Source organism: Scophthalmus maximus, chromosome 3 (assembly GCF_022379125.1).
Source record: "Scophthalmus maximus strain ysfricsl-2021 chromosome 3, ASM2237912v1, whole genome shotgun sequence".
Classification (NCBI taxonomy): domain Eukaryota; kingdom Metazoa; phylum Chordata; class Actinopteri; order Pleuronectiformes; family Scophthalmidae; genus Scophthalmus; species Scophthalmus maximus.
In genome coordinates, this window is record NC_061517.1 from 10,969,319 (window position 1) to 10,980,658 (window position 11,340).

The 11,340-nt window shown below is 43.1% G+C and overlaps 1 protein-coding gene across 1 annotated transcript; it reads right to left on the reverse strand.

The window, feature by feature from the left end:
- Positions 1 to 1,092: 1,092 nt before the first annotated feature.
- On the reverse strand, positions 1,093 to 11,338 carry si:dkey-32e6.6 (extracellular matrix protein 2). The gene is made up of 7 exons (XM_035646362.2): positions 11,110 to 11,338; positions 10,683 to 10,798; positions 9,327 to 9,459; positions 9,081 to 9,238; positions 8,785 to 8,924; positions 3,179 to 3,505; positions 1,093 to 1,544 (listed from the first exon to the last, which is right to left on the reverse strand). The coding sequence occupies exons 1-7, from the start codon at positions 11,162 to 11,164 to the stop codon at positions 1,397 to 1,399; spliced, it is 1,077 nt and encodes a 358-aa protein (XP_035502255.1). The 5' UTR covers positions 11,165 to 11,338; the 3' UTR covers positions 1,093 to 1,396.
- Between the last annotated feature and the right edge of the window lie 2 nt (positions 11,339 to 11,340).

Here is an 11,340-nt window from a genome sequence, read left to right on the forward strand (position 1 = left end):
TTGTCATCAGAAATGTTTAAGTGTAGCTAACATACAACTGACACCCACATGATCTCACTCACAACTCTATTAGTGTGCAAGATGAGACAAGAGAATGGTGTATATGTTTTAATGCTTCCCTGTGCGGGAGAGAGAAAACCCAGAGAAAGATGGATTATGAGATACTGTATTGGCGATAGATGCGCAGAGGGAGACAGAGAGAACATCGAGATCTAGGAAGTGGCTTGGCCGGCCTGGGCACTTTGTTCAAAAATGGGGACGAAAAAAAAGCTCTGAACATCCACCAGCTCTCTGCCTTCCTCCCTTCGCCTGCTCTCTCTGTTTCAAATCTCTCTCTTGTCTTCCAGCCACGTCTTATTGGACTCAACCAGTCGCGAGCTGCTTCTCGTCTCATCTTTCACCGATCCGCTTGGAGACTTTCGGAGAACAATTGCTGTATTGTGTATTAAAAGTCAGCTTGTTGTTTGTCCCTCAGCTCCACTCTGCCCTGCCCGATGTGTCACCCTTTTTTCCCGTACAGCTAACGCAAGTAATGAGCTGCCCCCCCCCCCTCCTCTCATTCACACATACATATATACCAATTACTTAACACAGTCCTATAGTGAATGACGTCATCTCTGCACGTGTGGGGTTCTGACTGGGCCCAACTCACAGTCAGGGTTACCCTGTGTGTTTTTACTGAGCGGCTGGTTGCAGATGTTTATGTTGAAGCCCATTGGCTGATAGAGAACCGTGCATGGTGTTTATATATTGTCCTTCCTAATGTACTCTCTAGGTTCACATTGTGTCACCAGACATTTCCACTTTCTCTCAGGGACCCCCGGTGCTGCAGTCACAATATCTCCCCATCACACCCAAACTCACCCTTGATTTCCACTTACCATGAACAGAGGCTCTTCCTGTAAACACTGCAGACTCAGACTGGGGTTAATCCTCTTCCTTCTCAAACTATCACATACATGAACAAAGAGCATGAAAGACTGTGCTTTGAGCACATCCAGATGCCACTGTAATGTGTTATCCTTTTATGCAAGTGAGACAATTTGACATAATAATCAGTTCAATTACTGTGTAAATTACACATTTGCTTTATTGCGTACCAAAACATCACAGTCATTTTCCTGATCATAGATGAGATGTGAAAGAAAAAGATGGGTTTGGCGATGGTAAAATGAAAGCTCTGGCTGACTAAGCAAACTACATGGTTTTTTTTTGCAAATCTGGCCTGATTTGGGGAAGGAGATGATTATAATGATGCACATATGAGAAGAGCAGTAAAGGCAAAAGGAGTATATAGAAAAAGCCCAGGAGCAGCAGTATGTCATTGTGATGCACGTTTATTTTTGTTTGTGTATCTGTATGGTCCATATGGGTCAGATGTGTCCCCCTGCTGCGGCTAGAGGACCAGTCCCTTGGCATGAATGAGACAGGAGAAGGCATTTGGGGGAATCTTCTCCATTTCCAGCGGATTATTTTCCAAGTGGACCGAAGCCAAGGTAGAGCCAGAGTTACGAGGATGGCACACGCCCCACTGCCTCACCAGCCTGAAACCACAACATACAAACACTTAAATTTAGAGACGCTTCATACTGAATTCTACATCTCAGGGGCACTCGTACCCTCAGAGCTGCTCCTGCGGTTGCCACGGGGTACATACGTGGCAACCCATCGTGACGTCACCCATTGGTTTGCAAACTGTCGTTTAGAAGCCTCGACTTTGGCATTTTGCCCAGCACCATCTTGGTTTTTTTGAAACCAGAAGTGACCATATTTGGATAAACACCCAAACCAGTTAAGTAATTGTGATGGGAGCTAATTTTCAGCTAACAGTAATCACTGACAAAGCTTAAACTAAAGGATAAACCATCCAAATTCTGTCTCTTCAAGTTGGTATGAACTTGACCTATAAACACTGATGGTTTGCTTGTATTAAAATATTAATTCAGTGCAATATCAGCTCAATATCACTTAACATCGGCTGTGGGGGACATCAGACAAAAAAGAGAGAACCACAGCTGTATACGAATTCTACCACAAGAGCCAATTTGGTGTTTGCCAAATGCACAAAGAAGTGGATTAAGCTGAATGAATACAACAACTACTTTGTGTTTCTCTAAAAGAACGGAACGGCCAAGAAACTGGGGCAAGATCCACTTAGACCGAGTCGGTCGAATTGACGTCACAGCAATATGGCTGCGCACACTGTGAATGTGAAATGGAAAGCGTAGACCTACATTATATTATATTATATTTCGGCACCCATTCATCATACACAATTTTTCTATGTTATTTGAAAGAGCAAGACATAGACTTACAGCATACATTGTTTCTCTTCACTGATGGTGCTGTGGTAGCTCATGTGAGTCATCAGTACATGCTTCTGATGTTTAGAGTCTAGCCAAACAAACATGAGTTTCCTGCAGGCATCCATGTTTTGCCGAACAAATGCACTGGAAGGCATTTAGATTGGAAGTCGAAAAAACCGACAGAATTATCAACTTCTGACTTGCAATAGAACGCAGCATTAGATTGGCTCTTATGTCACTTCAGGAATTTCAGGAACAAAGTGAGGAAAACAACTTGCTCACACTTGTGTGACTGTGGCCAAGTTTTTTTTTATCGTTTGAAGTACACTCAGGGAGTTGGGCCGCTGACCACAATAACAAACACAAGGTCGTGTGCATCGTAATTGTTGCTTTGGTCCCAGTAGTACTGTGCATGATCAAAGGAGAAACGGTGTCTGGGACATCCAAAAGGGCGTTGAATCAGGCGCAACTGAAGAAGCCTCTTGGATGACCGAGGTGAAACATCTTCAAGAATCTGCAAACAAGTCCAGTTGCTGCTGATTCAACACTGTTTGACTGACTATGGCCTGAATGAGAATCTCTACAGACGTGTCTGGAACAGATTAATAAGGAATTATTGTGACAACAATAGTCAATGGCTTCATCTTTATACTGATGAGGACTGTTGTTGAAATGCTGGTTTGAATAAATGTATTTGTATGTGATGCTGAGTATGCCATAATATCCTCCTTTGCCGTTAGGCCTCGGGCCTTAGAATTAATTCCTAAGGGGGTGACCCTAGTAAATCTAATGGTGAAGGACAGGACTGGGTAAGAAAACAACACATCTCATTTCACTCCTGAAAAGTAAATTTATGACAAATGTGATTCTACCTGATCTGGTTGTTGTCCAGTCTAAGCACCTGCAGGTTCTTAAACTGTCGAACGTAGCGAGGGACCTCCCCCAGATGATTGTTGTCCAATAGGAGCTCACCCAGGGAGCGGTATGTTCCAACGAAAGATGCTCGCTCTAAACCCTCGTTGCTCAAGGCATTGTGGGATAAACGAAGTGACTGTAGGCCGGGCCGCAGGTGACGGAAGGTGAAGGCGTTGATGTGCCTGATGCTGTTGTTCTGGAGGTTCAGTTTCTGGAGAGGACGCGGCAGGTTCATTGGGACCGAGGCAAACTGGTTGTAGGACAGGTCCAAGGCTTCCAGGGACCTGAGGAGAAGAAGCACGCAGAACTCACACAGAAGGATCATGAATCTCAGGTAGACGCATCAAATGGCATTTTATTGGACTCCTGCAAAGCACTTTGAGGGAAGTAAGGAGGCAGGAGTGCCGAGTGGGAAATATTGGGAGCAGCAGGGGAGAAAATAATGAGGCGGAATAGCAGTTTAAGGGGGAATTTGTGGCTGAGTGGTTGATGGGGGGTCTGCAAATGTATTGTTAGGGGGTAAAAGACTGAACCCTGAAAGAGAGAGGACCAGATCTCAGGGGTCTGAGGCAGATACAGAACAGGGCTTCAGTGTTTTTGTTGGAATATACCACACAGCTGTTGTGAGTTTACAGCACAGATCACAGCAGGAGAGCAACCGCATTTCCTGTTCTTCCACCATTCATGGACCACATTGAATGGCCAATGTGCTCAGAACATCCTCAGGTGGCCAGCCAATGACCACACAGTGGAGTGGAATGAGGACCAATCAGAGATCAAAGAGAGGGGAGGATTATGAATGTGGGAGAGGCTTGGACTGGCATGTGACTGCTTGATGTTCAGAGTCTCAGCATTTCTGCTTCTGAGTGTCTTACAGTATGAGACCCTGTGCATTAACCTTTCACCCTTGACCTTTTCAACTCCCAGGATACACTGCTGTTTTGTTTCCCCATGAGAAAGATGATTTGTGACAGTGGCAACGGGTTAAAATCCCTATGTAAATCAAGTTATTGTTATTGGTATGGTTTCTGATCATTGGTCGATATTGCAAGAATGGTCATGGTTAACTTTATTCCTCCGCCTCTCGCTTTGGTCAAACAAAGTCCAGTGTAGAGGTTGGTTACATCACATTGATACAACCATGAAAGCTTTACTGAAAAAAACTAAATTAAAGGTGAAATATTAGGCAAAAATCTCCTTTTCAGTGTTTGTGCACATAATGTGGGTATCTGTGGTGCCTGCCAGCCCACCAACTGTGAAAAAAAGACCGACCAGTCATTTTTTGTGAGCTGGCTAAACCCTACGGCCTGGCTCTGAACAACTGGTTCAGATTTCTCTCCCACTCCGATGTCACAGTTGGGCTCTTTTGGGTTAACCCCACCAGCAATCTGAGAATCTCCACATTTCTGGTGATGGGGCGTGTCATTTCCTACATGTTTTGAAAGCGATTGACCAATCACAACAGACTGGGCCAGCTGGCCATCGGACCAGGTTTGGATTTATCGGGAGGCGGGGCTAAAATAAATCCAGGCGTTTAAGACAGAGGGTGAAAAGAGGAGCTGCAGGAATGGGCAGTATGAGGACACTGACGCCTTTTCTGAACATCAGAGCATGTAAACCTTTTCAAGTGGTAACCCAAATAAAAATTATGAACCTGAATATATGCATAATATGTCACCTTTAAGACACAGGGGGAGGAGCAAGGTGACAGATTTAACTCAAAACACACGAGCCACCATGCACCGAATGCACTGCAGGCCTTTTGTTTAACCTACACATGTTGTGGCACATATATATATCACGGTAAAAATTTGTGTTTTCTGCCAAAAATGTAGATTCTCAAATATATCGCTATATCCATTCTCTGTGCCAGCTGTCTGCTTTTGATTTGTATTCCAAATCTATCCCAGGAAGTCGAGCAGCAGTCCACCGCCGCTTTGAGCCCCACATGGTAATAATGAGGTATTAATGAGGGGACACACAGTCCTCTCTTCTCAGAGTACTCCACCCTCCATGCTCTCCCACCAACTGGCACCTACTCATATAGCACGCCCAATGTTTTTGCATCATGACGTGTAGAAGAAACAGATGAATAAACATGATCGCAGGCACAAGGATGCAGCGAGAACACGTATGGAGAAACAGAAACGTGAACTTAAAAATGCTAATTCACAAATACTACTATGTGCTGTATTGTCAAACAAATAGGCAAACGCATGCCTCGGCGCAATATCTTTCCAAGATGAATTTATTACTTAATTTCTAAAACATTTATAGAGAAGCAAACAGCTACTACATCAAGCCAATGTGTGTGTGAGTGTGTGTGTGTGTGTCCATGTTTTAGTGCAATGGCCAGGAGTAATCAAGCTGGTCAGCTTATCCTCAGGATGCTGGGTTCTAATGGGAACCAGCACACAGGGGTTGCACACTCTGGGAACTTAACCAGGATAGATAATGTAGCCAGGCAGAGCAGCTGCACCAAGAAGGTTATACAGACCAGGACTTGATTTAAAAAAAATTGCATGTAGGTGCAGTCTTCTGTGTGCAGTGCAATGAATTACATGATATTTCATGTATGTCATTTGCCAATGAATGAAAGTGGAAATTTTTGGCCTAAACTTGTCATTATGATGCGCAGTGTGACGGCGATAGATAAACGACACCATCGGCGCTTAAATTTGTTCCCTCTAAGCCTCGCGTTCACCGTGTTATTCTCTTGGCCACCGGGGCGAATGTAAGACCGTGGCTGTGCTTGAATGATTGTCCGTCCAGATTTAAACCCTTCAATTCCCCAGTGTGTTTGCAACCAAACAGGAAATCTGAAAGCCTTTGTATAAAAGTCAGAGGTTTTCACTTGACGTGAGTGTGATGTTTCATCATATTTGGTCTGTTTTTGTGTGGTGGTGCGTGCATGTGTGCCTGTCATCCCACGTAAGCTCATTGCAAAACCCATTTGCGGCGGGCTGAAGATAATAGAGCTTTCATTACAAGTCCTGTCAGGCTCAGACACGTCATAACACACACGACTTTAATGTGATGATCACTGTGCCCACAGCAATGATAAACCTACAGAGATCCTCTTCAACAACTGCCTCTATGTTAAAATGACACAACTGATGAAAATCTAATTATATATATATAATTCAATCAGCACATAATTGGTTTCTGTTTAGACATGAAATCAAAGAAAATAACACTTGTTAATTAATACTGCCAACACAGTTTTACTAGCTATTGTATGAGTTAATGACACATTTAAAAGACTGTTGTGATAAACGGCACGCAAAACGAAAATACATTGCTTTCTTACTTTCCAATAAAAATGTTTGATGAATCATTTATTGTTATTGAAAACATATTACTTTTGGACTGACTGGTATTTGTATTGCTTTCATCATCAGTGACAGTAACTTGAAACATGTTCTGGTTCTGTTGGCTTGCAGCAGCGATGGGATCACTATTAACCCTTTTTTTGGATTGAGTGGATATGGAAGCATTTAATATTGATGATGGGTTCATAAAAAGCATGGAGAAAATGGAAAGTGTCCGTGTGTGTGTAACTTGTGCTTAACAATGACAGCTGCTAGTGGTACTCATGACAAACATAACAAATGAAAGTCAGGCATTAAAAATTTGATTTAAGCGAAAAGGCAGTTGAAAGTGCCAAAGTGTTATCAGCAAAATACACAAAGTATTTAGAAAATACTTTTATTATACTTAATACTTATATTATGCAAACATTCCCCTAGTGAAAGTTTAAAAGTAAATTAAATACCTCTTCTGAAAGATAGTAATACTCTAATGAAGTACAGTATAAAAACACAAACATTGAACTTACAGCACTTGATTAAATATGCCCGGTTTCCTTTCACTACTGGTTGTATAATATGTGTGGATGTTTGCATGATGTCCATACACACACCCAGAGCAACACAAACTAAAGACAGAGCTGGGATTAAGCTTTTTTCCCAGAAATGGGTTCTGGGAAACAGAAAATCATAATATCTTTGCTTTGACTATTATGTTATAATACACAAACTGATCAGAGCTTACATGCACAGCATTTACAAGGCAAATAATGAGGTGAGACATTGGCCGCCGGCCTGGTCTGCATGAGACGTTATACCAGGTCCAGGCTTCATTCCCCAGCTGCCAGTAACCTTCAGTATCCTCCAAACCTCCAACCCCTAAAGCCCAGCAAGAGGCTACAATAACACTGACTTCATGACATGGAGCAGAGGCGCTCCACTAACCAGAACCAGCTCACTGCAGTTTATTATTTTTCTTTCAGACAATTTACTTTTCATTCTGTCGCTCCCTCTTTTCACTCCCGTTTCCATCTATTTTTCCTACATGACAAATGCATCTCTCCACAAGTTCAACATGGATTTACTGACTATGTGCAGAAGAAACATATAATCCATGTTCAGGGAGGTGTTATGTCGCTTGCTTGTGACCTTTGCCCTTTAAGGTATCTTCTCCTGCAGAGTGAGCAGAGTTCAGGTCAAGCAGAATTTGTTCACACTGTTGTCTGTGCAGCGCTGAAGGCGGCTTGTAAAGGAAGGAGTCTAATAAGCCTTCAGTGCCAATGGGAATGCTCTCGCGCCACTTGGAGACTTGGAGCACAGCCTGACAACTGTCGCTTCTCTGTCGAGGTTTTTTTAATGTCCATTCTGAGATTACAAGATGTCATGATTTCTTCAGTCAAATGTTCCCCGAATATTTTTTCCTTAACTTTAGATTCCTACTGTACTTCCTCTCGTCATTCAGTTATATCAGTACAATCCAAAGTCTCTCTTTTGCATTTTCCTTTACTCGGTTTTCCCCGAATCTCTCACTGTGGTTCACAAGGATCCGAGGGAGCAAAGAAAAAACCCACTGGAATTCACTATATTTAAACACACACACACACACACACACACACACACACACACACACACACACACACACACACACACACACACACACACACACACACACACACACACACACACACACACACACACACACACACACACACACACACACACACACACACACACACTCACTCACTCACTCACTCACTCACTCACTCACTCACTCACTCACTCACTCCTTAACACGTCTGCTCATCTGAGTACACAAGGTCAACTGCCATAACTTCAGTGACATGTGCATGTGTGTATTTGAGTGCGTGTGCATGTGTGAGAGAAGAAGAAGAAGAGTTTTTTGCATCAGAAACAACTAATACTTTTAACTAAAAATAGCTGAAAGCACTGATCTGGATCGTGTTTATTGCATTTACATATGATACTGATATCAATGACAAGAATAGTAATCCGCCCTGTAAGAAGATTATTAATTTAATATCAAATCTTCTAGATTCCCTAACAACCAACACCAGTCCACCCTCTTGTGGCTGATAGAGGGACTGCGTATAAATGAATCGCTCAGAATGAGAGGACGGATAGATGGCTGGATGGATGGATGAATGGATGGATGGATGGGTGAATGGTTGGATGGATGGATGGATGGATGTATGGAAGATGGATGGATGGATGGATGGATGGATGGACGGACATACTTTAGACGTGTCCAGTCTGGGTGACCGATGTCTTGCTCATGCAGCAGGTTGTGACTCAGGTCCAGCACTTTCAAATGGACACAGCCCCTCAGTGGCTCCTCTGGCAATTGCTCAATCTGATTTTCATTCATTGACAACTCCTACATTATAAAAAGGATGAAAAAAAAAAAAAGATGATGAATGATGATTTGGGTCATTAAGGTGGCACATTAGTCTAGTCCTCATGTCAGTATCAGGCTTACATATTAACGAGGAGGATTTTGGCGACAAGTTTTAGTAAAGTCATATCAGTGCACCTGCAGAGAGTGAGGGAGGCCCAGAGGGAGGGAACGGAAGCGGTTGTTGTCCAACCGGAGGATCAGAAGCCCCTTTAGAGGTCTGAAGGCCAGCGGAGACACACTGTCCTCGTGAAGAATGTTCTCCCTCAGCTCCAGATTCAACAGGTTCGTCAGACCTGGAAGGGAATAAATATCATTATCGTTATTTTGACACACGTCTTTTATTTTGTCTCTCTTCCATGCACACAGATGCAACTCCCATACCTTTGAAACAGGAAGGGGAGAGTGTGCTAAGCTTGTTGTCGTTGATCTTGAGCTCCGTGAGAGACGCCGGCAGTGCCGGGATCCTGGTGAGCTGGTTGCCATCTAGGTTGAGTTTCTTCAGAAAGGTCAAGTTCTAGATGACACGCAGCACAAAAATAAAAATGAATAAAAAGAGGGGGGTGTACAAGCCAGGGAGATAAAACAGACAAAATGGATACTTTGCCTGAAAATCCATAATTTGACGTCCTAAATTGCCAAGCAGGACACAATCACAGTTCACAGAAATACACCAAATGGGATCTGTGCGTCTCATCCATGTCGTCTATCATGCTGTATTTTTAGTGAAGCTGCTCTGTGCGGCTCCCCAGTGAAAGCTGCTGTGGTTGGTGTGTGTCAAGTAAAAGCAGTGGACTGCATCTTTTGCAGTATCCCTCTAGCCAGGCCATCAGTCCTCTGTCATTACTGGGATGCAGGGGAGGGAAAAATGAAAAAAAAAATCTCTCTAAATATAATTTCCTTTTATTCTCTACGTCATTGGCTGCAGCCGTTTTCCAACAGGTTTCATCCAGCCAATACCGTGAGAGTTTGTCAATGGCGGTGTGTAATGATTGGTCAGAGTGTGGTGGGCTGCCGCGCTGTGGTCGGGATCTGTGCTCGGCCTGTGTCATTTGGAGGTTAGACCAGAGGTTATTCTTAGAGAGGATTAGTTAATGCAATTTTCAGAGCTCTTTTATTACCGTAATGACACAGGAGGCAGCCTGCATTTTATTTTAATTGTATGCAAAATAAACTTATATGTAAAACTGTCTTATAACTCACAAATTTCACTCAATCACATGTGGCAGGCTGCAGGATCTCCACAAGAAGGAGCTGTTTATGTCGATATCAGATCAGCTCTATACGTGTTAACCCAGCCCACCTCTGGAAAATGAAAATAATAGCTGCTGGAGTTGAGAGGTCAAGGTTTTACACTAAACACCTATGAACCAAAATGAATGACCATTATTGTGGCACGTCTAGTAGTTATCTAATATTTAATATAATGCTCAAAATGCAAACATAATACAGGTTATATTTCAGCTTTGAAGAATTTCTTTCTTCCTTAATATCTCTCCCTTTTTCCCCAATTACTTAAAATTTACAGTTCAGAAATGTTGCACCAAAAACACTGAACTTAATGGTGATTTCCATTGTGGCTCAAACTCTCCTGATAGTTTTCTTTTTTCCCTATTGGACAAGTTTGGCTGAGCATAAACAAGCACGAGCAACATAAAGCACAGTAATATATAGTTGTGACACATTGAGTAGAACTAATTTCAACACTTGGATGGCAGTTGAAGCTGAAGTGTCACTCACAGACAGAGGATTCTGACTGAACGACTCGTCGTCCAGTTGGTTTTTGCTCAGGTCCAGCGTGTCCATGTTCGGCAGGCCATAGAAAGCTTGTGGCTCGAGGCCTCTGATGTCGTTCTCTGTAAAGATAAATCACATTAATATATGTGATGTAACATATGTAGTATATAATATGGCCGTGTAAAGATTTTTTTTTGACAGGCGCATGATAAAGGACTCAGATGTCATGTTGACATATAAGTGCTGAAAGTGTTGTTTTGACATTTATGACAATAATATGATTCAGTGAACTCGCTAATAACACACACACACACACACACACACACACACACACACACACACACACACACACACACACACACACACACACACACACACACACACACACACACACACACACACACACACACACACACACACACACACACACCTGCCATGTCCAGCTTTGCGGCCTCCAGGCTGTGGATGATTGGCAGGTGAGTCATGCCGAGGCCCCTGCAGCTGATTTCGGTGTCAGTGGCCTGACACTCGCCGAGCGGACTCGGAGTCACCGACTCTGTGAAGCTGCTGTGTGTTTCTGTTTGATTGGTGGGAGGCTCAGTGGCCTCTATTTCTTCTTCCTCCTCCTCCTCCTCTTCTTCTTCCTCCTCCTCCTCCTCTT

What these genes read in the sequence shown, in the direction of transcription:
- si:dkey-32e6.6 (XM_035646362.2), bottom strand. Translation starts at nt 11,164, where the DNA reads ATGACTCACCTGCCAATCATCCACAGCCTGGAGGCCGCAAAGCTGGAC. An exon ending in CGCAAAGCTGGACATGGCAG is followed by an intron (nt 10,799 to 11,109) that starts GTGTGTGTGTGT and finishes TTATCTTTACAG; the next exon opens with AGAACGACATCAGAGGCCTC. An exon ending in GCCTCCCTCACTCTCTGCAG is followed by an intron (nt 8,925 to 9,080) that starts GTGCACTGATAT and finishes TTTATAATGTAG; the next exon opens with GAGTTGTCAATGAATGAAAA.